This window comes from Ovis canadensis, chromosome 19 (genome assembly GCF_042477335.2).
Source record: "Ovis canadensis isolate MfBH-ARS-UI-01 breed Bighorn chromosome 19, ARS-UI_OviCan_v2, whole genome shotgun sequence".
Classification (NCBI taxonomy): Eukaryota; Metazoa; Chordata; class Mammalia; order Artiodactyla; family Bovidae; genus Ovis; species Ovis canadensis.
Genome location: NC_091263.1, coordinates 19695529 through 19721493, shown reverse-complemented (window position 1 = coordinate 19721493; position 25965 = coordinate 19695529). Strand labels below are relative to the sequence as shown.

The 25965-nt window shown below is 46.2% G+C and overlaps 1 protein-coding gene across 1 annotated transcript in view; it reads right to left on the bottom strand.

The window, feature by feature from the left end:
• The window catches only part of TGFBR2 (transforming growth factor beta receptor 2), an 89357-nt gene extending 64341 nt beyond the window's left edge, over window positions 1-25016 (bottom strand). The window contains exon 1 of the mRNA XM_069561226.1: window positions 24316-25016. Within this exon, the coding sequence (XP_069417327.1) occupies window positions 24316-24409 (94 nt within the window). The 5' untranslated portion in view covers window positions 24410-25016. The remainder of the gene's footprint in view (window positions 1-24315) is intronic.
• Between the last annotated feature and the right edge of the window lie 949 nt (window positions 25017-25965).

Sequence of the window (25965 nt, the reverse complement as noted above, 5' to 3'; positions counted from 1 at the left end):
GTAGTTATGAAAGACTGATGTGACGGTTCTCACTTTACAGATGAGGTAAGTGTTTAAGTACCTAGCTGAGGCTGGCAACTTCATGAGGGCAGGAATGTCACCTGTCTTATTCCAGGACAGACAGCCTCAGCCCAGGTGGACCATGTATCAGGGGCTCCATAAGTCTTGGCTGAGTTAAAGGCCAAAATTCAAAATCAAGCTCCTACTACCATGCCATCTGTTTAAGGCTGATTCTCTCCAAAATGCAAATTAAGGAAAAGAAACTACAGTCAATTTTAAGGAAATGAAAGTAAAGAGCACTCTGAGTCTCAGTGTTATGTGAACAGGGACCCAGTTCTAGAAGAACTTGGCCACGGGCGAGGGAAGGGGGAGTGGGGCACCTTTACTGGATTAAGAGCAGCCAAACAAACCTTGGCTTGCTGGCATCGGAGGAGGAAAAAGCATGCTCAGGCTCACTTTGGCTTCTAAGATAACGCCACCCATTTTGAAACCCCCCTCCTCGCGTCCTTCAAGCAGAGGAAGTGAAACAGAAAAGAAACAAGTTTCAAGCATTGTTAAGTTCAAGCAGGGAATTTGAAACAAAATGAGAATCTGCCCTTAAACTGGGCAGCTTGGCTTGTTTTCTCAAGGCGCAGCTCGATGAGAAGGTGAGGCGGGTCTCTGCCCTTCGCGACTGCCAGGACCTTACTGTTACTTACAGTAAACAGTGTGAAAGGCTCTGGGCAGGTAAGTAGCTGTGAGCCACACCGTGATATCTCCCAGCAAGTGAGACGTTAAAAGCCCCACCCCCACCCCCGCAAGTCCCGAGAGCCCCACAGTCGGCAGAAGAGAAAGCAGCATTTACATGGCGATCTTTGCCAACAGGTCGCAGGAGGGTCAAGATAGGTCCCAATAGTCATTTTACGTTTAAAAATTATTTTATTTAAGTATAGTTGATTTACAACATTGTGATAATTTCTGCTGCAAAGCAAAGCGATTCAGTTATCCAGAGATATAAAATTGTTACTATTCTTCTCCATAGTTCCCTGTGCTACACAGCAGGGTCTTGTTGATTTTCCATGTTACATGCAATAGCTTGCCTCTGCCTCGTCTAGACTCCCGTCCCCACCCCCCCCCCCTTGGCAACCGAAGTCTGATCTCACAGTCTGAGTCTCAGAGGTGTGCTCGTCTGTGCCATATTTCAGATTTCATGTGTAAGTGGCAGCATACGGCATTTGCCTTCCTGACTCCCCTTAGTGTGACCATCTCTAGTTGCATCCATGCGGCTACAATGGCACTGTTTCGTTCTCTTATGGCTGAACAGTATTCCATCGTGTGTGTGCGCCACATCTTTATCCACCCGACAGTCATTTTAGCCAGGAACAATGAGAACCACAAGGCCCCGGAAGTGCATCTGATCACTAGGTACTGGGATCCAGCGGGCTGCTTCCAATGACGGGCGGTGGTGAAGCAACATTCACCGCAAGGGCTGAGGGTGGCGCATGCAACTTCAACTTCAAAACGTTGTCAATGACCCTTGACTAGGAAGTCAAGCTACAGTTCTTGACTACAGTCAGGCTCTTCAGGAGAGTTTTTCTGCAGGCTCCTGTATGCAACTGACTTTGGTGTCTTTGATTTGCACTCAGTCTCATTCCTTAAACGTACCCTGTGCTGGAGCAAAGGCCAAGGTGTGTAAAAACCGGCACGGTTGCTAGGAGACTGAGAGAGCACATTCTACTCCATTTCATGGTCTCTCCCCACCTTGGTGGTGGTGGTTTTAGTCTTAAGTCGTGTCCGATTCTTGCAGCCCCATGGACTGGAGCCTGCCAGGCTCCTCTGTCTATGGGATTCTCCAGACAAGAATCCTGGAGTGGGTTGCATTTCCTTCTCCAGGGGATCTTCCTGACCCAGGAACTGAACCCAGGTTTCCTGCCTTGCAGGAAGATTCCCTATTGACTGAGCTACAAGGGAAGCCCCCTCACCACCTCGGTCTGATCTTCTTGCCTACACCAGTGCTGGCGCAGTCTGGCTCCGTTTCTATGGAGCACAATGTAAGACGTGTCTATAAATGTAAACAGAAGTAAATACGAAAGCCAGCAGGCGGCTGGGCGCGGGGAAAGGTGACATGCGGCCTCTGGTTTTAGGGCATCTGAACTGGCTGTTGCCTCCAACCGAAATGTTCTTGTTCCAGACGCCTGCCTTCTGCTCACAAGGACATGCCAGTCATCGCTCTCTTCCTGCACCCTGAGCTCACCATCCCTGACAGAGCAGCAGAGCCCCGTCTGCTCACTGGTACGCGTGGACTTTGTGCTCCGGACTGCCAACACTGCCTGGCGCGCAGTAGGCCCCTGGGGTTTTCCATTGCCCTGAGTTCTCAAAGGCAAGTTTCATATGCCTTCCTTAGGTTCCAAGAGAAGCCTTCTACCCTCCTGATAAGTTCTCCTTACTTGTAAAAAATTAATACACATTTTCTGGAGCAGGAATAAAAATATACTCACAGAGGAAACAGGACAATAGAGACAAAAAGATGTATTGGACCCAGACATGGAGGTATGAACAGTCAGGGCAGAGTGCAGAGAAAAGGAAAAGCTCGAGATCTGGTTGGTCAACACTAGCCATAATATAAAGAAGTCAGTTCAGAAGTCAAAGAAGGATAAACAACAAGGGCTACTGTATGGCACAGGGAGCTAACTGTATTCAACATCCTGTGATAAACCAGAATGGAAAAGAATGTATAGACAAGTATGACTGAGTCACTTGGCTGTACAGCAGAAATCAACACATTATACATCAACCATATTTCAATAAAATTTTAAAAAAGAAGTCAAAGAGAGCTGACATTTCAATTTAAATTAACTAAAGTGAAATAGAATCAAATCTCCAGTTTCGAGCAGCAATAGCCATTTTCAAAAGGCTTGGTAGTTGCATTTGGCCAGGATAGATTTAGAGCATTTTTCATTACAGAAGAAGGGTCTACTGGACAACACTGATACAAAGAAATCCCCAAAGACCTGGGTTTCTCATCTTCCAAGGAGCTCTGAAACCAAAGGCTCCACAGGACATGGAAAGGGAAGTAAGACAGAACGGAAAAGTTGCTCCCCAGAAGAGACGTGCTGACTGGCTAAGATGTCCTTGGAAATTAAAGCTCCATCTTGACTTCATAAGAAATGTGATTTGTATTCAGTTTGTATTAAATGACTGCCCGTGTGCAGTATTACAGCTGAGGGAAGGACAGAAGACAGTTGGGGACAGGGGCTAGAGTTCCAGAGTAAACCCACAAGCTGTGAGTGGCAGCCACAGAAGGTTCCAGAAGTGAGAAAACGTGGACTGAGCCAGATTTGCAACAGGCTGCTGCCTGGGAGGACTCACGCCAGCTGGCGCCACTCTCAAGATACAAGTCCCTCTGTCTAAAACAACACTCTGTGCACAAAGCGAGGCCCGTCTGACTCCTAAGGCATCAAACTGTTCTTATTAAACCCCATCTCAATGGCTGAGACCAAATGCAGAGGGAGGCACACAGATCACATTTCCACTCAAAGCCCACATAAGCCTACAGCAAGGAAATGAACATTTCAGGAAAAATACTAGCCTTTTTTTTTTTTTCAGCCTTTACAAGGGTATAAGTCACAGCACGCCAAAGAAGGGTGAGCTCCCAGAAGAACATAGCCGAGAGGTGACCAAAGCAGGGAGTATTTATTCACAAGGGAAAATTCCAGTGCTCTCAGGAAGTTTCTTACCCTGGAGTCTTTTGAAGGAAGAGGAACCCAATGAAAAGCACTCCTTCAGGAAAAGTTTTCTCCCTGAGATTTCTACCTGCCTCTTTAACTTTTCTTTACCCGGTTTCCCAGGAGGAATATTTTACAGTCTCTACCTTTCCCTGGGCAGAGACATTATGCATATTCTTCTCCTACAAGACGATACTGTTTGTCCAGTCCTTTAAAGATTAAAACAAACAAACAACCCCACACACAGATAATAAGAGGGCTGGCTGCATCCTCTTACAGCAAAGTACTATGATTCAAGTGTTACTGCTGATGAGTATTTCCATAGACGTTAAGATATCATGGATCCAGGAAAGAGACAGCCTCTAACTAATTCCAAAAGACAGGAATGGAGAGATGCAAATAATTCAGTCCGTCCCGCTAAGAAACGACCTGATTACCCTCACTGGATGACTTGAGGAGAAGGGGAATTTGAAGGCACTAATTGTCCTGTCCATTATGGTAGCCATGTGGGTAGCTCTATGTACATGTGGATACACCCATTTAACTGAAATAAAATAATATTTATAATTCAGTTCCTTAGCTGCAGCTGCTACACTTCAAGCCATCTGTTTGTAGCTAATGGTTATCACAGAAGACAGCAAGCACAGATACAAGGTAAGGTCACCACTGCAGAAAGCTCCACGGAGCAGCGCTGCTTACCAAGATGCCCACACGATCTGTCTTCATGACGTCATGAAGATTATGAAACAGAAAGCTCCCTGGATACCACGTTTCTGGGCTACTGGCATCCTTCACCACCTAATGAATTCCTTGCAGAGGTTTATCTATGTTGTCCAATCAACCCAACCTCCCTGGGCGCAGGCATTCAAATGGCAGTAGGTAGAAGAAAAGGATTCCGCTGAGGCACTCCTTAATTGAAATGCTACATTCTTTAGACTTCTAAAAGTATGAAGCATACATCTGAGGCACCTGTGGTGCAGACATGCCAGGAAAATATGAGTGAGGCCTGGTAAAAGAAAGTGCTCCCTTGGAATGAATGAATCTGTGCCCTTGTTTTTTTCACACTGTATTTCAGAGGAGTCAGCAGGCTGTGAGTGATGTGAGGTCTATGTGGAAACTAAGGTAAGCGTTAGTCACTCAGTTATGTCTAACTCTTTGTGACCCCATGGACTGTAGCCCACCAGGCTCCTCTGTCCATGGGATTTCCCAGGCAAGAATACTGGATGGTTGCCATTCCCTTCTCCAGGGGACCTTCCCAACCCAGGGAATGAAACCAAGTCCCCCTCACTGCAGGCGGATTCTTTACAGCCTGAGCCACCAAGGGTAAATGGGGATACTAAAGGTTCTGGGCCTCTTAAGAGCTTCGCTATATATCTTTGGAGGTGCCATGAAGAAAATACTGTTTTAAAAAATTATGAAGTGTTTGGGGGAGAGAAGGATTGGGAGTCTGTGATGAGCAGAGGCAAACTAGTATACAGAGGATGGATAAACAACAAGGCCCTGCGGAAGGTGCGTGCGTGCTGAGTCACTTCAGTCGTGACCCACTCTTTCTGACCCTATGGACTGTTGCCCGCCAGGCTCCTCTGTCCACGGGATTCTCCAGGCAAGAATACTGGAGGGGATTGCCATGCCCTCCTCCAGGGGCTCTTCCCCACCCAGGGATCAAACCCGCATCTCTATGTTTCCTGCTTTGGCAGGCGGGTTCTTTACCACTAGTGCCACCTAGCTCAGGGCCACTATCCTGTGATTAACCCATAATGGAAAAGAATATGTATATGTATGTATATATATGTGTGTGTATAACTGAATCATTCTGTTGTGCAGCAGAAATTAACACAAAATTGTAAAACAACTATACTTCAATTAAATTAAAAAATATGTATGTAAAGCCATAAGACATATATTTCACCATGGGATCAGAAACAAGGGTCCAGGAGCTAACTTGACGTGCAGGGAGGTTGTGATGGGCTCCCCTGCCTTCTGCTCATCGCACACGCGTGGCAGGAAAGGAAGGAAGGAGTCGACTACCTGAACATCACACCCTCCTGGTCTTGCAATGGTTTGAGGATGACATGCCCCTACTTATAATCTGCCAGTCACCAATTAGGCCAAAGAGTTTCCCCAGTGGCTCAGCAGTAAAAGAATCCAACTGCCTATATGGGTTTGATCCCTGGGTAGGGAAGATCCCCTGGAAAAGGGCATGGTAACCCACCTGCCTGGCAAATCTCATGGACAGAGGAGCTTTGCAGGCTACAGCCCATGAGGTCTCAAAAGAGTCCAACCTGAGTGATTAAACAACAACAACAACAATTAAGCCTAAAGGACCTGGCCTGGCACCGAAGGCCCTCATAATCTGATTAACTTCCTGCTCAAAAAGCCCTTATCAGAAACCCTTTGATATGTTCCTTTCTTCTGCTTCCCTCACCCCAGGCCTTTGTACCTTCCCCCAAGATCTCCTGGCTGTGCCAAGGGATCACCACCTAGGAGGCCTGCCCTGGCCCCACAGAAAGTTCAGTGCCCCTGCCAGCAGCTCGGAGGGTGACTGGGACCAGGAGAACAGCTTCTCCAAGGAGGCCTGGTGTCCACAGCAGGCTGGGGCCTACCTTGGCTACGGTCAGGGAGCTGGAAAACGACCTCGGTGTGGTCGGCGGGCACACATCAGAGTCAGGCGTCTTCCCAGCTTGCCACGTCCTTGAAGCAGGTTCACAAGTCTGACCCTGGCGGTCAACCGTTTCCTCCTTTGGAAAAGTCATCCATCTCCAACCCAATCCACAGCGTTCCGCCTCCTTTGGCCTTGACTTTTCACCACCGCTAGAGTGACATGGGCCTATATTTACCCCACTTTGGAGATAAATTTCCGGAAGTAAAGGGATTCAGATTCTCCTTCAGCTCTATAACAAAACCTTGCTCTTATCGGTTACACTGGATTTAAAGTCAGAAGATGTGAGATTTTGAACCTAAAAAATGGTACTTCTTTGCTGGGAGACCAAGTAAATCCCTTGGTCAAATTCTCCATTTGTAGCCCAGCTGGGTTAGGCTAAACCCTGTGTTTCTCACTCTGGGTTCCCCATGAGAACCATCTGGGGATCTTTCAAAACAATCCTGATGCCAGGGCCTAAACCTAGGGCAAAGAAGTCAAACTTTTAGGGGTTTGGTTGAGGCATCTAATACTCCTTAGATAATTCTAATGTGCAGCCAGAATTTAAATTCTGTTCAGGGAGGATTTATACTATACAGAATGAAGAACTCAGCAGGGACAAACTTAAGGTGTAAGGACAGGGGTATGGTGCCCCTGGACATAGGTGGCCAGGCCTACCAGCCATCGGCCTGCTGTTAGGAAAATCACAGACTGCATTTAAACTGAACCTTATTATAAATGTTTACACAGGTAGGGACAAGTTCTACCTAAGCAATCTTCATATGTGACTCAAGAAATCGCTTTAGGATGAAGCAGGGATCATAAACCTAATGGTCTCCAGGCACTTGTTTGCTATTGTACGAATTCTTCCAGGAAGATCATTTTTAGATTAATTTTTAAGTGCAGATTTCACAAGGTCCTATCATTTAAAGGGTGGAAATCCTCTGTCAATCACGGAGGGGACAATAGGCCTAAAGGAAGGTCTGTTTGAAAAGTCTGAGGAGCAGGCTTCCTGAGAAAGCTGAATTTCTCAAGTGTTTTGACCCTCATAACGGAAAATGAATAGTGAGTTCAAGGAGACGAACGTGAGAAAGCCTATCTCCCTTTAAAGAAACTAGCAAAGAAGTTAACAAGATACACAGTTCCTTAGATCAGAGGGAACAGTTGTAGATAAACTGTTCCTTCAGAAAAATCCACATAGTTAAGAAGACAAAATACAAAAAAAAAAAAAAAAAAGGTAAGTTTTAAGTCAGTATGCCCCAGCAATGTAATTTCTGTTTCGAGTCTTCATGAAATTTTTCTTTTTTCTATTTAAGCAAACATATATTGAGCACCATTTATACGACAGATTCAAAAAAGGACCATTTCTAGAACGTTCAAAATGTATTTTCCTCATTACATTTGCCTTAACAGGAGTCAGTATGTCAAATGATACATTTTAAAGGATTATATAAAAGGCATTATTGCAGAGGATTTACTACAAGTCCCTTTGCAAAAGAAAGTGTATAAAGGTAACACTGAAATGTATTATAGTTGGGAGAGTCTCTCCAATTATGATACAAATTCTTGAACGCAGTCATTATGTAAAGAAGCTCATCTGTTCTAGGGAGCATCCACCGAGGCGGAGGGATCAGACTCATCCGGGATCCTGCTATGGGAAACCATCCCGATGGACCTGCTCAGAGAGAAAGTGGTCTGTGGGACAGACGGGGCTGCTTTTACGCGTTTCCTTAATTGAAATATAGTGAAACAACAGCACAACCCAGCTTCTCTTTTTATGAACTCTCTCAACTGTCCTTGTGTGCTGGCAGCCTGGACGAGGCTTCTGCCAACGAGGCCATTTCTCACCAAATCCCTTCAAGATGTCATAATCACAGGTGCAGGCTTCACAACTCCTCAAGGTATAATTTCTTTTCTATCAAAGCAATGTGACTAAACTCTAGATGTCTAATGTTACTCATATTCTGCCAGCCCAAACAACTCTGTTTTTCCCTCCATCTTTTCCAGGCATCTGTCTTTAAGAGGATCTTCGAAGGGATCCCAGAAGTCATTGATCTCTGGGCCTTCCCACATAAAGACCCTCATGTACCTGACCACGTCATGTACCTTGAAGCTCAAGGGAAGGGCAAACCTACAGGACTAGGGCAACGGCCACGGGCTCTTCTAAATGGCAACATCTGTCTCGGGACGATGGTGACATAACCCTCAGAAAGTAGACCACACGGTGTTAAAAAGAGAAACTGTCCCCACAAGGAAAGGGGAAGGAGAACAATGACTCACAACACAGTCTGAACTCCAGTAGGACTGGTGCTCAAAACCCTCAGAAAAATGTCTGGAGGAGGAACGCGCCAGTCCTAAAGCCGGCTTCTCAGGTTTAAGGCAAAAACACGAGGCCTCTGACACCAACCCTCCCCTTCGCTTTTCTACAGTTCAGTTACAGAAACAGAAAAACATGATGGGATCAGGGTTCCAATCTTATATTTAATTGGAAATGAAGCAGTGAGGGAATATAATGACTAAAAATGATGAAAGACAAATGGTACTTGACGATGCCTCTGGGGTTTCATCTTTCTGGGCCTCCGTTTCTGTGAAATGGGATAAGTAGGCCCGTCTCGGAGGGTTGTCTCCAAGGTTCCATGTGATGGGCAAAGGAAAGTGTTTTACAGATAACGAAGTATTCTGTGAACATATGGGATGATTAAAACACCGTTGTAATCAGACATGCTCAATACGTTTTCTTCAGTTAGCTGACTAGATCTTTTCCACTGGTGTTCTCTCCCCAGTCCGTCTCAATGGCAGTGCCTGTAACACGTGCTCAGTTCTATCCGACTCTCTGTGACCCTACAGGCTGTAGTCCACCAGGCTCCTCTGTCCACAGGATTATCTAAGCAAGAATACTGGAGTGGGTTGCCATTCCCTTCAAGTTATTCAAATCACTTCTCTTTTCTGCTCCCTGGCACTAGTGTTCCATCTTCCTGGACAAGTAAGCAAAGGACTATTCTTGCAACATTTGGTATGCTTTAAACGTTCATTTAACAGCTATTTTACCAATGAAAGACAGTGTATATGTTCCCAAGAGATATGCACACAGAGGGCGGTGGGCAGAAGCGCTCACTGAAATCAGGCCCTTCCCCTGCAGCCCTGCTCGCTGCTGATAAAAGGCAAAGGGGCTCAGAGTGTCCTGAGGTTCGTGTGACTGCTGTCAACCAGCCCAATCCTCAGTTCCCCATGGCCTCGTGCCTCTCTTACAGCTTCAAGACCCTGCAACTGTGACGGCGCGAGGACCACAGCTTCCATGGGCTGCCTGTGTAACCTGGACGACGCTTTAGGAAAAGTGACTCCGGACCAGTTCGACATTGTCAAGAATTTTCAGGGGCTTCCTCCAAAAACTTTCAGGAATATAAATTATTTTAGAGTACAGGTCATCAGCAAAATAGTCCATTGTATCAGAGGTCAGGAATTGTTTGAGGCTTCCTTTTCCAGAACTTAAAGCAAGACGTATAAATAAAGACATACAGAGAAGAACAAAACTGCTTTGACTGGCAGAACGTGAGTGACACAGACAACTAACATTTAGTCCATTGTTTTTACATAAAAGAGGAGATCCCTTGAGAAGCAAAGCCAATGGGCTTAGAGCAGAGGGGCTTCAAGGTTCAAGTTCATTGGAGCTCTAACTCTCATTCAAGAAGTAACCACTGAACTGTTGGGAAACCAGATTCCGTACTGGGCCCTGAAGACACAAGAGGCCTCTAATTCAAAAACTGGTAATGGGACACACTCTGATTTTGACAAACTGCTTTGCAAAGTGTTGAATAAACAGAAGTGAGTCTATAATTGCCACAAACATCCCCACATTTTGGAATATTCATGTTTTCAACAGTTTTGAAAGCTCACCAACAGCACATCAGATTAAAAGCATTCACTGTCTAGTAAGTGCCACAGAAATATTAAGACACAAATTCCTTATTTCACCTCCTTTCCCTCCATCAACAGAGCAGACGGGGCTAGCTTGCTAGTCCATGTCCACGTTATTTTATGAAGTCTACTCCAGAATGTCCACAGCGGAGGGCTCAGGGGTGATGACTCAGCTGGAAAGGAGGAGAGATGTGTCTGGAAGCCACACTGGTGCAGGAGGCAGCCCAGCAATGGAGTGTTGACACAAGGGCTGTGATGGCGGGGCTGAGACCTTCCAGGCCTTCTCTGGAGACCCATCCCTGTTAAGTGCCCACCTAAGGCAGTCTTTCTACCTGTCTCCTACCCATGAGCTATTTCCACAGGACTTTTCCAAATGTGCCAACAGGAGTCCCTTGCAGACGGGATGTTTTCCAGCAGCTCTCTACCAGCCCACTATCCCAGCATTCAACAGCCCCTTCTCCAACCATCCCAACACAGGAAATAAGCAATGAGTCAGAAAATGAAAGGCAGAACTGGCAAAAAAAAAGAAAAAAAGAACAACTGTCCTAAGTTGTCAGATGGTGTGATTTACTTTGACTTTTTCTGGCCTCTGCAGTCATAGCACATTGGGCCCTTGACAAAAGATGTGCACAAGAAGATAAATGAATCAAAGGCGGCTGTGATGGGGTGGAAAAACAACAGCCCTCCCACCCACAGAGTGCAGCTCCCCCAAATTCACAGAGACTACAGGCTGAACACACAGGAAACCTCCACTGTAAAGAGCCACTTACACAAATCAGGACGCGTACGATTTCCCACAAGCCCGTGGCTCTCTCACATACCCCGACAGGTGGCTATAAATAACCAGCCCTGGAGGACGCACCTGGGGGAGCAAAAAACAAAATCTTGTCAACCACCCCCCCCCCCGCCATGTTGGATTTATAAGCAGCATCCCTGGCCTTTAAAAGTAATGAATTTCAAACCCAACAATCTTTTCAGTGACAACGCATGCTGAGCACCAGGGAAAAATCAGACAGATGGCTCTCCCTCAGAGGGTTTTCCTTCTAGGAAGAGATTTAAAACACACACACATCTAGCCACAGGAAGCTTCCCTCCAGGGCTGCCCAAGAGGAAGCCAGGTCTGATGGAGAGACTGGGAAGGGAACACCAGCACGCATCTGACTGCAGGTGCGACAGGAGAAGTGGGGTTTGGCCAGGCATTGCTTCAAAGGGACAGAGGCATCGCTGGGGATGAGAGGATGGGAAAACCCGCGGAGCAGAACAGTCGCGAGTTAGAGAAGCTGAGTGAAACCAGGGCCTAAGGCTGCAAGAGGACAGAACGGGGCTGAGGGAGAGGCTGGGCCCATCCAGGCCCGTGGTCGTCCAACTGATGCTGGGTCCTGTCTGTGCGTGCTAGACCAGGGATGCACCCAGACCTCAGGAAGGAAGTGACAGCCTTGCAGTCACCTCGGATCCATGGAGAGGATCCATGGAAGATTTTCCAGCAGCTCACCTGTCAACCTGACAGCTGCGGGGCAGAGTTAACTGATGTGATACATACTGTGTGCTGGAAAGACGAGGGGTGTCCGTGGGCAGAGACCAACAAGGAGAGCCTTACAGATGACTGAAAACAGTTCAGTCTTGCACTGTGGTAGCACAATTTAAGAGCAAAAATGCATTTCTTGTAACTAGGTGATTGTTGTAAATAGTGTCTGATTAGTTAATTAAGAGAGTCAGAAGCTTCTCAGGTGGCACTGGTGGTAAAGAACCTGCCTACCGATGCAGGGTCCCTGGGTCAGGAAGATCCTCTGGAGTAGGAAGTGGCAACCCACTGCAGTGTTCTTGCCTGGGATGGACAGATGAGCCTGGCGGGCTACAGTCCATGGGGCCACAAAGAGTTGGAAGTGACTCACTGTGTGTACACACACACTATAGGGGACTCTATTTGAAAGCTAAAAAGCCTCTTGATGAAAGTGAAAGAGGAGAGTGAAAAAGTTGGCTTAAAGCTCAACATTCAGAAAACTAAGATCATGGCATCTGGTCCCACCATTTCACGGCAAACAGATGGGGAAACAGTAGAAACAGTGTCTGACTTTATTTTGGGGGCTCCAAAATCACTGCAGATGGTGATTGCAGCCATGAATTTAAAAGACGCTTACTCCTTGGAAGAAAAGTTATGACCAATCTAGACAGAATATTCAAAAGCAGAGACATTACTTTGCCAACTAAGGTCCGTCTAGTCAAGGCTATGGTTTTTCCAGTGGCCATGTATGGATGTGAAAGTTGGACTGTGAAGAAAGCTGAGCACCGAAGAATTGATGCTTTTGAACTGTGGTGTTGGAGAAGACTCTTGAGAGTCCCTTGGACTGCAAGGAGATCCAACCAGTCCATTCTAAAGGAGATCAGCCCTGAGATTTCTTTGGAAGGAATGACGCTAAAGCTGAAACTCCAGTACTTCGGCCACCTCATGTGAAGAGTTGACTCATTGGAAAAGACTCTGATGCTGGGAGGGATTGGGGGCAGGAGGAGAAGGGGATGACAGAGGATGAGATGGCTGGATGGCATCATGGACTTGATGGACGTGAGTCTGAGTGAACTCCAGGAGTTGGTGATGGAGAGGGAGGCCTGGTGTACTGCGATTCACGGGGTCGCAAAGAGTCAGACACGACTGAGCGACTGAACTGAACTGAACTGATAAATAAGTTGAGATCTGATGGGAAAGAAGCAACATGAGACAAGGCTGAATGGAAAGTTTTTTCTACATTTTGTTTGTTTTTACCAACTAAGTTGTCAAAAGAAAAAAAAAAGTCAGAAAAGAAAATTATTTGGAAAAATCAAAAAGTTGTTAGGAGAATGAGTTTTTTCAACCGACAGGGAGCCACAACTATTGGAAGATAAGAGCAGCTGAGGTGCAAACATTGCCTTTTGTTGAGTAAAATACAGAAGCTCCTCAATGAAGAAGCCAGCCATAGAGCTCTCAGAACTAAGAACAGTCTAAAATTTTAGAACAGTCTAAAATTAATGTTGAGGGATTCAAGAAAAATGGAATCCTCCCTGAGCATTGACCAAAAACATTTCTCAAGACAATAGGTTTTTTTTTCCATATTGAAAAGCAAAACCACTTTCTGAAAAACCTGACATTATGGGGAGGGAGGTTCATGTTTGGGAACGCATGTAAGAATTAAAGATATTAAAATTTTAAAAATTAAAAAAAAAACAAACTTAGAACCTGAAAAAAAAAAAAAAGAGAAGTGGCTTCAACTACACTTTTTAGTTAGAAGATATTTGAAATAAGACTTAAAATAACAACCTCTGTTATAAAAACATCTTCATAGAAGAGTATTCAAAAAATCTCAGAAAAATGAACTCTTAAAACAATGATTACCAAAGCAGTGATACTTGGATAACATTGGAATAAAACCAAATCCAACAAGTACTTTCAAAAAAAAAAATTCATTAATTTATTGGAAACATACTTTATATACAAGGGAGTGCAACATATTTTAAGACATGCCAGCGTATAATAGCTCCTGACTTAATTACAGCCTACAAATGTCAAGGTGTTCTGTGATTAAATACCTAAAGAGTAAACGTGACGAATGCTGAGTTTAGCAAAGAAAAGGATCCCTAGGAGCTACACTTGGTGGTCTTGGGACAGTCAGTGGAGGAAACAGGCATGAAGGATGCTCTGGGTAAAGTGAAAGTGAAAGCTGCTCAGTCATGTCTGACTCTTTGTGACCCCACGGACTTCTCCATGGAATTCTCCAGGCCAGAATACTGGAGTGGGTAGCCGTTACCTTCTCCAGGGGATCTTTGCAACCCAGGGACCAAACCCAGGTCTCCTGCATTGCAGGCAGATTCCTTACCAGCTGAGCCACCAGGGAAGCCCAAAAGACATGGGTTAAAACCTCAATTAATTGACTCGCTTTCAGCAATTTTCTTTTCTGCTAGCCTTAGAGCATTACTTACCCTCTGTTAAAACGGGCTCTGTAGCTGAGGATGAGTCAGGGTACCCTCATAAAATGGACAGCTCCCCTTCCTTGAATTCTTCCTTCTTTTCCTCAGTGATAGAAAAAAGTCTGATCTGACATACTGAAATCTCTGCAGATCACTTGGTACTCCTGCGGAAAGGTTTCCACAATATTGCAACAGAGCTTCTCACACTTTCATGTACACATACATGAATCACCCAGAGATCTCGTTAAAATGCAGAATCAGATTTGAGGCAGCAGGTCTGGGTAGGGGTCCAGCATTCTGCATTCCCCATAAACCCTCAGTGATGCAGATTCTGCTGGAAGCCGGACCGCCCTTTGGGTGGCAAAGCACTGGAGCATCTTTCGTTGCTGTTAGCAGGGGATGATAGAAAGGCATCATATTTGACCTCAAGAATTTGGCCTCATGGCACACTACAGGTCATGAAAGGTAGATGTGGAAAGAGAAATGAGGCTCCTGGAGAGTGAGAAAGGGGAGCGAGCAGGGCTGCAGGGGGAGGGGACGGACAACAGAAGAGGGCAGCAGACGAGAAGACTGGCTGGCCCGCTGGGCATTAGAGTGAGTAAGCGGCGACGAGGGAAGCTGGAATAGAAGCATGCCCAGGCTGGGTTCAGAGGGCCAGAGATTATTTTAAAACAATGAACTTGAAGGGATTGCCGAACAGTGAATACAAAATGTTACTATTGGGTGTTTTGTTTCGTTTTTGCCTTTTCACATATTTGAAGGCAAATTTTATCATATGGTCTTTCTTTTTTTGCTCAATTCTATGGGTTTGAGAGACTAAAACATAAATGTGAGCTGTGATAACAAGACAGTCATCCAAAGCAACAGTCAGAAGATTCCCCCGCTGCTGACTATACAGAAATGCAATTATGGGACTCAGAGCTATGCCCCCACTGAAAAGAGTATCTGAAAACTGCCCAGATGAAGCAAATTCTGTCCTTTCTGAGACTGCTTGGAGAAATTTTTGAAAGGCAAGACAAGACTAGTTATATTCAGACAAGTTTCCACTTGTTTCCCCTAAAGACAGATGCAGGGTTCTCTTTTCCTAGATGTAGAGAAGCATTTCCTAACTCTCTACCTTAGGAAAACTATTCACAGACCTTCTCACCAACTCAGAGGAAGGGGAGGATGCCAACACTGTAATTAACCAGAGGGAAATGGTGTTCCCACCCAAACCCAGGCCGCCTTTCTTCGGCCAGGAGGAGAAAGCGGGAGCTGCAGGAAACGTGCTCTTTGGTGAGGATGTCTGCACAGGCTTCACTAGGAGATTTCCAAAATAACCGTGGCTTGTTTCTTTTTTTAATAGCATCCATTCCCAACAAACTCCAACTGGATGTCTGTGGTATTCGTCTGTTCCAATCTGGGATGACTTTCAATAGTTTTCTATTTTGATTAGTTAATGATTATTTTTCTAAGTCAACATTGATGATTTCCTTCACTAACACCCAGCTTTTTCAGGACAGAAAAAGCTGCAAATCTTATCCAGTTGAATTCATGTCACTATACATAGAAGAAAAATGAGACCCAGGGAGCCCAAAGGAGGCAACCAGGCCCCGAGACACCTTGACGGTGCCAGTATGATGGGGTTTAATCTTCATCGGCGGTCTCCTAGGCAGAGACTTAATTTCAAAACCATGGGTCAAAGCAGGCTTAGATCATTCAGGATCAAGGTTCTGTGATAATTACATATTTACAACTTCTTTTTCTACTTGGCTTGGGGCCTCTAATCTAGCAAAATGATGAAGACGTTAGGGAAAAAAAGTTTTGGTCTGGTAATGTAACAATGCAGACTTCAGAGTATTTATATGGGATTGGGGGTGGGGAACATTTAAAATTTATTTTCTAAGTCAACAAGCAAACCCTACCATTAGGCACAGAGTCAGGTCTTCTGGAAGCTGAAGTTTATCAATTTTAAGGGAACTCTTTAAGAAAAAGAATATAAAATTAAGAACAGAAATTTAGGTATGAAAGTGAGTATTTAGAATTTAGAGTGGCATCTTACAAATTCCAAATTTTAAGAAGCTGCAGATACCACAAATATAAAATTTAAAAGAAAACAAATTAACTGCTTGATACACCTCTCAGATACATGCTACTACAGTTTTTGGTTACATTGTGTTTAATCATCTCTTCCAGTGGTATTTCGCAATATCTCTTCAGAGAAAATTTGAAATAACTCGATACTTCCTCTAGAATTGATAACCACAATTTTTAATTTATTCTTCTTTTCCCCTTCTTTCTGGATGCCCTGTGTGGCATGCGGGATCTTAGTTCCCCGACCGGATTGAACCCGTGTCCCCTGCAGCAGAAGTATGGAGTCTTAACCACTGAACTACCGGGGAAGTCCCTAGAATGTTTTAATTTATTCTTGCATAACTTGGAAGCATTTTTTTGGCTTCATAATTAACTCATGTAATTAGTATCATATGACTGTTTTGAGATGCCTCTAAATTTAGGAAAGCCTCTCTATCAAGTTTCTTCTACAGATGAGCTGTAATTTTCAGGGCATTGCAAGATGCCTTAAATATTCTTTACCTTGATGACACTTGTTAACTGTATTGCCAGGGTCCCTCCTAGAGCAAGAAGGCAGGCCTGTACCAGGGAGAAGCCTTGAGGTTAAGTTCTATCCACATCATGGTAAAACCACCTTGGCATACCATATATATCCCCCACCTACCTATACATCCTTGAATTCATCCTTGAATTTCCCCAGTCCTTCCAAATAAAGTGTCTGTTTGCTCAGAATACCTAAACTCCTTGATGGCCATGATTTAGCCAGGGCTATTTCATCTGATGTGTATATTTCATTTTCCCATTAAGGTCACAAGGTAGGCCTAATGTCTGACTACCTGGTGTATGGATTAAACATTCTTTTATTTAAAGAAATTAAATGGGATAACATATAAAGAAAGCCAAAGCATTAGAAAAATGTTGGCTATCACCATTGTTTCTCTGAACTCCCAGTCTCCCAGCACCCAGGCTATAAAGGAGAAGTGGTCTGTATCAATTGAGGTGGCCTGTTCAGTACAGCATAACACTTAGGGGTCTAGGTACCCAAACCAGACCATCTTGGGTTCAACCCCAGTCTAACCATTTGCTAACTGAGTGGCCTTAGTTAATTTCCCTGATCTCTAGAAGACTTAATATGAGCATTATAAAGTTCACCTGCCTGGAGGTTAAATAATACACATTAAGTACTCAGTGTGGTCCAATGAGAGTAACCAAAGTCATAACATTATCAGGAAACCTGTCCATAAAATCTCTCACATGAAGCTTCCTCAAGACAAAACACCACTGTGGGGGCTTGAGCCACTGTCCCCTACTTCAGCAAAGTTCTGCAGAGTTCAGGACAACCATCAGTCATCCACAAAGCAGCGGGGTGAACTTCCTGCCACAGCTAATGAATCCTCCACTACAATTTACACCTTTCACAGAAAAAGTAGAAAACGTTGATAATATACACCTGACTCCCTAGTTTCCTTCAAAGACACTCATGTTGATTCTGCGAAGCTACCAGTTCCCCAAAATGCACAGTTTTGACAAAAATACCTTGTACGGTATCCTAAGGGCTTTTTATTTCTTTATACTGTACTGATATTCCTGTTTCCTTAAAAAGGCTTGAGAAGGCCACAGATCACTCAAATAAAATATTTATAATAGGAGAAGAAAACATCCAGATAAGCTGCACCGTGCCTCATGTTCCCAAGACCAAGAGGAAACGTAAGCAAGACACTGGGAAATCTTAAAGAAGCTGTGTAAGTGAAATCCTGGCTAGAACAAGTCAAATGAATAAAGCGTAAGTTTCCTGCAGGAAAAGACAAGCCATGAAAAACTGAATTTCCTCAAGGAGATACAATACTATGATTACAGCCAAACTCTTAGCCTTTTCATTAATGAGCAATCTCTTTACTCCAGGGAAAATATGATACAATCCACAACTAATTTTGTACCTAACACCTCAGCAAAGGCATGTGGTTTGTATAGATCCACCCCTGGCATCAGAACACCCAGGGCAGCAGCGTACAAAGGGTGGCCCGCAGATCACAGGTCAGAAGACTGAAAGTTACAGATCACACTAACCAACTGTTCAGCAAAACAGGTTTGATTCTTCTGCCTCAACTGACAAATGCACCTTAGAAAAGTCCAAGTTCAACTCTCAAACTCCTGCTCAGAATCCAGCCCAGGAAATGGGGAAACTCCGTCCCAGACCCGGCCAACGGTCTACCTTCCTCTTTCCACTGGCTGCTCCGTCCGGCACCAGGAGAGACCATGTAAGCTCCCCAGTTTTCACGTTCACACCCCCTACAGCCCATATATACACAGCTGTGCCTTCGCCACCGCTCGGGCCCACAGACCAGTGGCTACAAAGGCCCACAGGAAGATGGGCCAAAGTTCCACACGAGCTGTACAAGCTGGTCCACAGCCATCCGAGCAGCATATTCTGGGTTGCCAGGCACCTGAAATTGATCTACAAAGGGGAGACTTTGAGGACCTCCCTGGTAGTCCAGTGGTTAAGAATCCAACTTGCAATGCAGGGGATGTGGGTTCGATCCCTGATCAGGGAACTAAGATCCCACATGACATGGAGCAACAAAGCTCACATGCCACAACTACTGAGCCCACGGGCCACAGTTAGGGAGGCTGTGCGCTGCGATGGAAAATCCCACGTGATGCAACGAGGATCCCGCGTGCAGCAACTGAGACTCGAGGCAGCCAACCAAACAAATGAATATTTTTAAAAAATAAAAAGGGGAGACTTTGGACTCACAGCCCCAGGGGTTTCCTCATCCCATGGGCAGGGGCCTGACCAGAGAAGAATAAAAGCAGTGCCCTTTAAACCCCAGGGTAGAGGCTCCTGTTGCCTGTATACTAGCCCTATATTTTAACTAAGCAGAAAAACTTGGTGAGGGGCAAATATCTTATCGGAAAGGAGCAAAAATAAATTTTAAAAAGAGCTGCATAAGATAAAAGGCAGGCAACCTTCCCCAGATACAATCTCACCATCCCACACACTTGCCCCAAGATAAGTCCATTCTAATGAGCTATAGCTTCAGCCCTGAGAACAGACCTAGGAACCCTGAAGAGGCTAAGCAGGAAATCCTAAGTTGACAACAGGCAAGGAGGCAGTTGAGTGCCAAGACTGAAAATGCTGATTACTGCAAGTAAAAGAGAGATCCTTTCGGGAGGCAAAGAATATTAACCACCTACAAGCTTTCCAATGAGTGAGACACCAAAAATCAAGTCATCCCCCTTGGTGATCCTGGATAAATCCTACTATTCCCGCCTGCTCCAGCAGCTGCTGGAGGTCTGTACACAGATGCTGGTCCTACACGCCTGGAATCTAGGGTTGGCAGAGCACATCTTGAGAGACAGTTGGCCCAAGTTCAGCTGCTGTCAGTGGTCAAGGGACGGGTCACCGCAGGGAGTCCCACCACTCAGACGCTATTATTAGGAACGGCCGAGTTTTCCTGGGGAAAGAGACTCTCCCCATCTTGATTTTACTAGTATGATGGCAATCAGGTGACAATCAGGAAGGAGGCAGATCACAGGAGCAAAGCAAATCATGATCTCTGGGACACTGAATGGATCAGTTCAGTTCAGTTCAGTCGCTCAGTCACGTGCAACTCTTTGCGACCCCAAGAACTGCAGCACACCAGGCCTCCCTGTCCATCACCAATACCCGGAGTCCACCCAAAGCCATGTCCATCGAGTTGGTGATGCCATCCAACCATCTTATCCTCTGTCGTCCCATTCTCCTCCTGCCCTCAATCTTTCCCAGCATCAGGGTCTTTTCAAATGAGTCAGTTCTTCACATGAGGTGGCTAAAGTACTAGAGTTTCAGCTTCAACAGCAGTCCTTCCAATGAACACCCAGGACTGATCTTTTTTAGAATGGAGTAAATTAGACAGTAATGTCAGGCCACTGGCTCAGAGCAGCTTCTCAAATGTTACTTCTCCCTTCTCCTTACTTGTCCTTGAGATGAGCCAGTGTGCCTGCTTGGCTTCCCAAACCCCATAACATGCCAGGCAAGAAGGACCATCATTGTTATCTCACCTTGGTCAGAAGCCACAGGTGCATACAGAGCAAAATATTACAAGGGAAAGAAGGAGTGTGAGACGCATGGTGAGCATTTCTGCTGCTAATGCCTACCTGTTAAATCACTTCTACTAAAAATCATGAGTTATTCTGGAACGCTGTACCAAAGGCCCCAAAGGGCAGGAACCAACAAGGTGACAGGGTTATGTTTCTCTGTGGAAATTGGCTAAATAATGCCATGCTGCAGCCAGGAAGGACATTTCCTCCACACCCTATTTTAAACTGTTTTGGTGGTTTGCATCAGACCTAAATAATAGCGACACTGCTCTTCTGCAGACAGCAGCTGCCCCAGGGCCACACTTCCCTTAGACAGACTCTGCTTCACTGCCTAAAAACCCAAACAGAAGACCCTGATGAAAAAAGAAACTTCAAAGCTAAATGTAGATTTCTGCACTTCATTTTTAATGAAAGTCTCCTTTCGACAATTTTCTAGAAAAAAAAAAAAAAAAGGAGGGGGGAATGCATTTGTATTTCCAGTATTCACTGGAAACTATCTTTGGGAGAAAGTTTGAAAAAGTTTTGCAATGGCTTTGGATGCCCTACACAAATTCAACTGAACAGCTAAAGAGGCTGGATGAAAACTCGCAGCTTTCCTCCATGTTTGTCAGAAGTTAAATGCAGCTTTTCCAATAGATCATCAAAATAAAAGGACCAATGACACAGTATAAAACAGCAAAATTGCCTATTGAGATCAGAGCCAAACTATTCTCACTAAAAGTAAAGATTTGACCATTCAGACCAAATACCCAATAAGCAGTGACTGCCTGGGTGTGAACATGCTGGCCTGACCTGCCCTGCCTCCCGGAGGATGAAGGGGAGGCTCAGTGTGGCGTTTCCTGGGTGCTAAGTGGTACGCCAGGTGCTGCTGGAGACCTGGAGACAGAAAAACAAGGAAGGCAAATCCACTGCCTTTGAGAGAGTCCCATAGAGAGCCCTGCCTTACTACCCTTACCAGCAAGGCCTGCCCCCTGGAGGGAAGCTTTCGCTCCACCCCAGGCACTGAAAGCAGGTTTGCTTAAGATGACCCTTGAGGTAAGCCTTGAAAGATGACTGTAAATTATCCAAGGCAGCAGGAATTCCAGGGAGCAGCTTGAACTAAAGTGGGGTGGCCCAACCGAGGGCCTGGAACAAGGCAGGCATAGAAAAGCATGGATCAATGAAAAACCTATGTTCAGAGGGACAGTGGAGGGAATGGAAGGCAACACTCAACACTCAACAAAGTGGGCTTCTGACAAAGGGGTCTAGGGTCCATAGTGCTTCCCAGGACCCAGGGTTAAAATATGTATCCTTCTCTGGGTCTCAACACACTCCTATATCTTAGACTCAACAGAGGCAAAGACCAGGCCTGTCTTATTCACTCAAGATGCTGTTTCCAGATCTGAGCCACCTGCCTGGCACCAAATGACATTATAAATACTGTTAAGAAGGAAGAAAGGGTAATGGACATTTTCCGCAACAGCACCAATGAAGTGTCATTCTTAATTGGAAAAATAGGGTTTGAAAATCTTCTTAAATTGTGTTGATAATGCAAATGGAGACCATGTAGCAGGCATGCTGGTTCTACAGACAGCAGTGTTTCAAGGTGGGGTGCTGCCCTGAAAAAAAGACCAGGCATCCAAAATGTGATGAGCATCTTATACAAACCGCAACTGCTTAGAAATAAGATGTCATTAATGCAAGTGGCCTAGAGGTAAGAAATGTGCTTTCTGGGAACAAAAGCAAATAGACCAAATTCTAGGCCTAGTGGTTTCCAGAACCCTGACAAAATCAGCAGTGATTTGGGAAAAGAAATTTATCTGTACTGACATTTTCATCCACACTGAGTCCTCAACAAGGATATCCTGTTAGGTATTTGAAAAGTAAAAGTTATATTTTTCAGATCTGAAGAGTTTTCAGACATTTAAAGTTGTCCCCCAAAGAGCAATTACTTAATTTGAGGCATTTCGGATAAGTGAGTCTACTAAGTCAAAAACAAAAACTCAGATACCTTTAAGCATATAGCTTAGTGAAGTTTGTCCGTGCACTGAAATCCTTGGCTCACCTGTCAATATCCTAAGCATAAGATGGAATTTTTTTTTACGTAACCCAAAAGAAGGCTATAAAAAAATCTTATTTCTTCCCTAACTATGCATTAAGATATATTGAAAAAATGTCATGACAGGTTACTAATTATGTTAGGAAAATCCTGAAACCACTGACGTCCATGGAAAATTATATACAAGTGGAATTAGGTTGCCTATCTTGATTACAGCTACCTTTGACCTTTAACTATCTTCAAAAATTTAACTTCAAATGAATACCAATTACAAGGGTTAAACCATTTTGTGGCTTTAATTCCATAAAAATATGAAATCTGTGGGTTTTGTAATGCTGTTTAAAAGCCCAAATAAAAAGCCAGTTGGCTTTTAAGCTAATTGTTTAAAAGTGTGTATATAGATGAACTGAGACTGACTCATGAACTACTGGGTCTGGAATTTGCAAATCATAAATCTGATCCTTGTAAACAAACCTGAGCAGAATCAGGGCCCACTAATTTCCTTCTTTCATAAATTGAAACAAAAGTTTTAATCATTTCTAATGTAAACTGAAAACTAAGGGTGCCATTTAAAATATTAGCAAAATATAACTTGGTTTTTTAAGAGTCTGGAGTATAATCAGAGAGTCAAACATTCTGGTACTGCAATGCGAGAAAGCACCCAAGAATAAAACAGTGGACTGTTAGTAAACCGTAGATCTCAAATTTGTGTTAGGATCTTTTTGTTTACAATATTGCTTCTTCCTCGTTCTATTAAAAACTCCCATCTCCATGCCACCTTCAGCATAAAACATCATTCTTGAAAGCTGTCCGTCCGCTTCAAGGACTAGGGAATGTCCCGTGTAGGAACCCCTCCCCATTTCTTCCAGATGAAACCAAGCGTGCTCTGCCTCTGGCCCTTGGTAAACAGAATGTGTCCTCGAGAGGGCAGGGGGCTGTCCGACCCTCCACATTTCATCCCTGCTCCCCGCGGGGCATCTCCAAGTCATCAAAAGCAAGGAGAGAGACACAAGACGATAAAGATGAAGGGAGCTAAAACGATCCAGACCTAACCGCGTCCTTCCGCACACGAGGAGACTGAGGCCCACGACGGTCCAAAGACTCTGGGTCTGTTACCAGATCCCAGATGCATATACTCAGGTCTGCAGCTACGCGTTGCAAAATTTCTAACTGTCGAGGTCTCAGGGGTTGGATACTTTTCATAACAAATCCTTAAGAGCGCAATTTCTGCATTTTCCTCCCCTCAAAACCCTCTAGACATCAAGATCAGGTGGGCAGGGGTATTTAAGATTTTAACCCCTCTGTTTCCACCAAACCACTGCAGAGAGCCTTCAAGCCCGAAGGCGGGGCTGTCCTGCTCCCGGCAACATCTCAGGCACCCAGCACCTAGCAGGCACTCAGTAAACACTCCGCCTTCCACCTGACAAGCTCCCCCTCTGGCCTCATCCATGCCTACCCCAAGTGGAACCAGACAAGTTTCCTTTGGCAATCGCTCTCTTCCTCGAAACTTTGCTAAAGTTACTCCGGGCCAAGAGGCCGGTCCGGAGGCATGTGACCCTGGGAAGGAGCAGAGAATGGGGGACCCTGCCCTCTCGGGGCGCTGGGCCACCCCAGGCCCGGACCAGGTGTGCCCGCCGCTCACTCCGCGGCCCGCCGCGTCCTGCCTCCGCCGATCACCAACTTCTCAAACTTCCCTTTCCGGGGGTGGGGGCGGCCCGGGACGCAGCGCCCTTCCTGCCCGCACAAAGGGGACCGGGCGCCCCGCGCGCCCCCCGCCGAAGCCACTTTCCTGGCCTTGGGAAAGCAAAGCCCACCCGTCCCAGCACAAGGCACCGGGGCACGGGGACCCAGGCCACGTCCCGGCTTCGGCCCGCCTCCCAGGCCGACTGTCAAGCGCAGCCCGGCGGGGACCCGGGGACCCCGGCGCCAAGTCCGGGCGGGGAGCCACTCACCCGACTTGGGAACGTGCGGCGGGATCGTGCTGGCGATGCGCGTCCACAGGACGACGTGCAGCGGCCACAGGCCCCCGAGCAGCCCCCGGCCCATGGCAGCCCCCGCCGCTCCGCATAGACCGGCCCGAGCGCGCACGCCGCGCCTCCGCGCCCTCCGCACCCGCGCGGGCGCCCAGCAGCGGTGCGGCCAGATGTGGCGGCGCGGGCCGCGGGGAGGCGGCGGCGGGCGAGGCGCGGGGGGACCCGGCGGCCGAGGGGAGCGGAGCTGGAGGCCGGCCCGGCCGGCGGGTGCGCGCGCGGAGTGTCGTCGGGCCCGGCGTGCGAGTGACTCACGACTTCGCCCGGGCGCCGCGGGGGAAACAGGAAACTCCTCGCCAACAGCTGGGCAGGACCTCTCGCCGCCCGGAGCCTGCTCCGCGGCTCGGCTCCCGGCCCTCGCCCTCTCTCGCAGCTGCCAATCACGGCCCCGGGACCGGCCCCTCCGGGGCTTTGGCAAACTTTCAGCGGCCCCTCGCTGCCCTCCACGTTCCCCGCCCCGAGGACTGCTGAGCAATAAGCGCACAAGTTCCAGAAAGTCACTGAACGCAGGGTGTATGCGCACTCTCCAGAGCACCCCCAGCAAGCATCCTCCCACTTCCCTACATCCCTCTTCGGGCTGCTCCGAAGTGCCTCAGAGCGGGGTTTTCAAACTTCGAGTGGCTACCCAAGAGTAGACGCTGAAATCCGAGTTGTTAGCACAAGCTGTTTTTCCCCTAATAAAGTAGTATTTCCTCATTAGACTTTCGTTTCAATTAATTGTGTTTGCCTACCTCGTCACATTGTAAAATATTTATCTTTACTGCAGGTGGAACACTTCAGTGTACCCACGGACCCCCTGAAAATCGTGTTAAAAGGCGGCTTCTGCTTCAGCATGTCTTAAGAGGCAGCATTTCTGATGAGCTCTTGGGTGATGCCTCCCAGTTGGAATCGACTCTCTCTCTGGGAGTGACTCAGTGAGCAGTTACTAATACAACCCATCACGGAGTGATAACTGTAAGGGGAAGTGTTATCTTCAGAATGTATCGGGTAGGGCAGAAAGTGTGAGAGTGACAGTGGCCTGGGGTCAGCTAAGTGCCAGGGTCTGTGATAGGACAGGACCCTGAGCCCCTCCCTGCAAAAGGGGACATGGGTGAGAGCAGAACAGGCTGAACTTCCAACTTCCCCATCTTGGTAAGGTGGCCAGGTTCGCCCCCACACAATCCTGGTGTATATTTGCTTCAAAGTTGAATTTTTAGCAGGCCCTGCTTCTCTTTCCCATGTGTCCTGGTTAGATATGCTCACCCTACTTCTAGCCCTGAAAGATTTAGATTCAGTACAGCCCTCTGGTCAGATCTTCCAGCAGGTTGCACAATAAAACTCTTTTATCTGAGAGAAAGCTTGTTTGCAGAGGCAGGTGGCCAGCGTTACTGGGAATAAAGGCAACTAGCTCTCCCTGGAAACCCAACCCTGCCATCTTCCCTGTCAATCTCAAGAGTTCTTTTGCGTGATCCTGGAATAAACTTAAGTCTTGTCACCACTGCTCCACCCAGCATGGAAGCTGCCTCTGCATGCATCTTTTAGGAAAAGACTACTTCGTAGCTCTAGAATTGAGGGTGCAGGAAGTGGGATGAA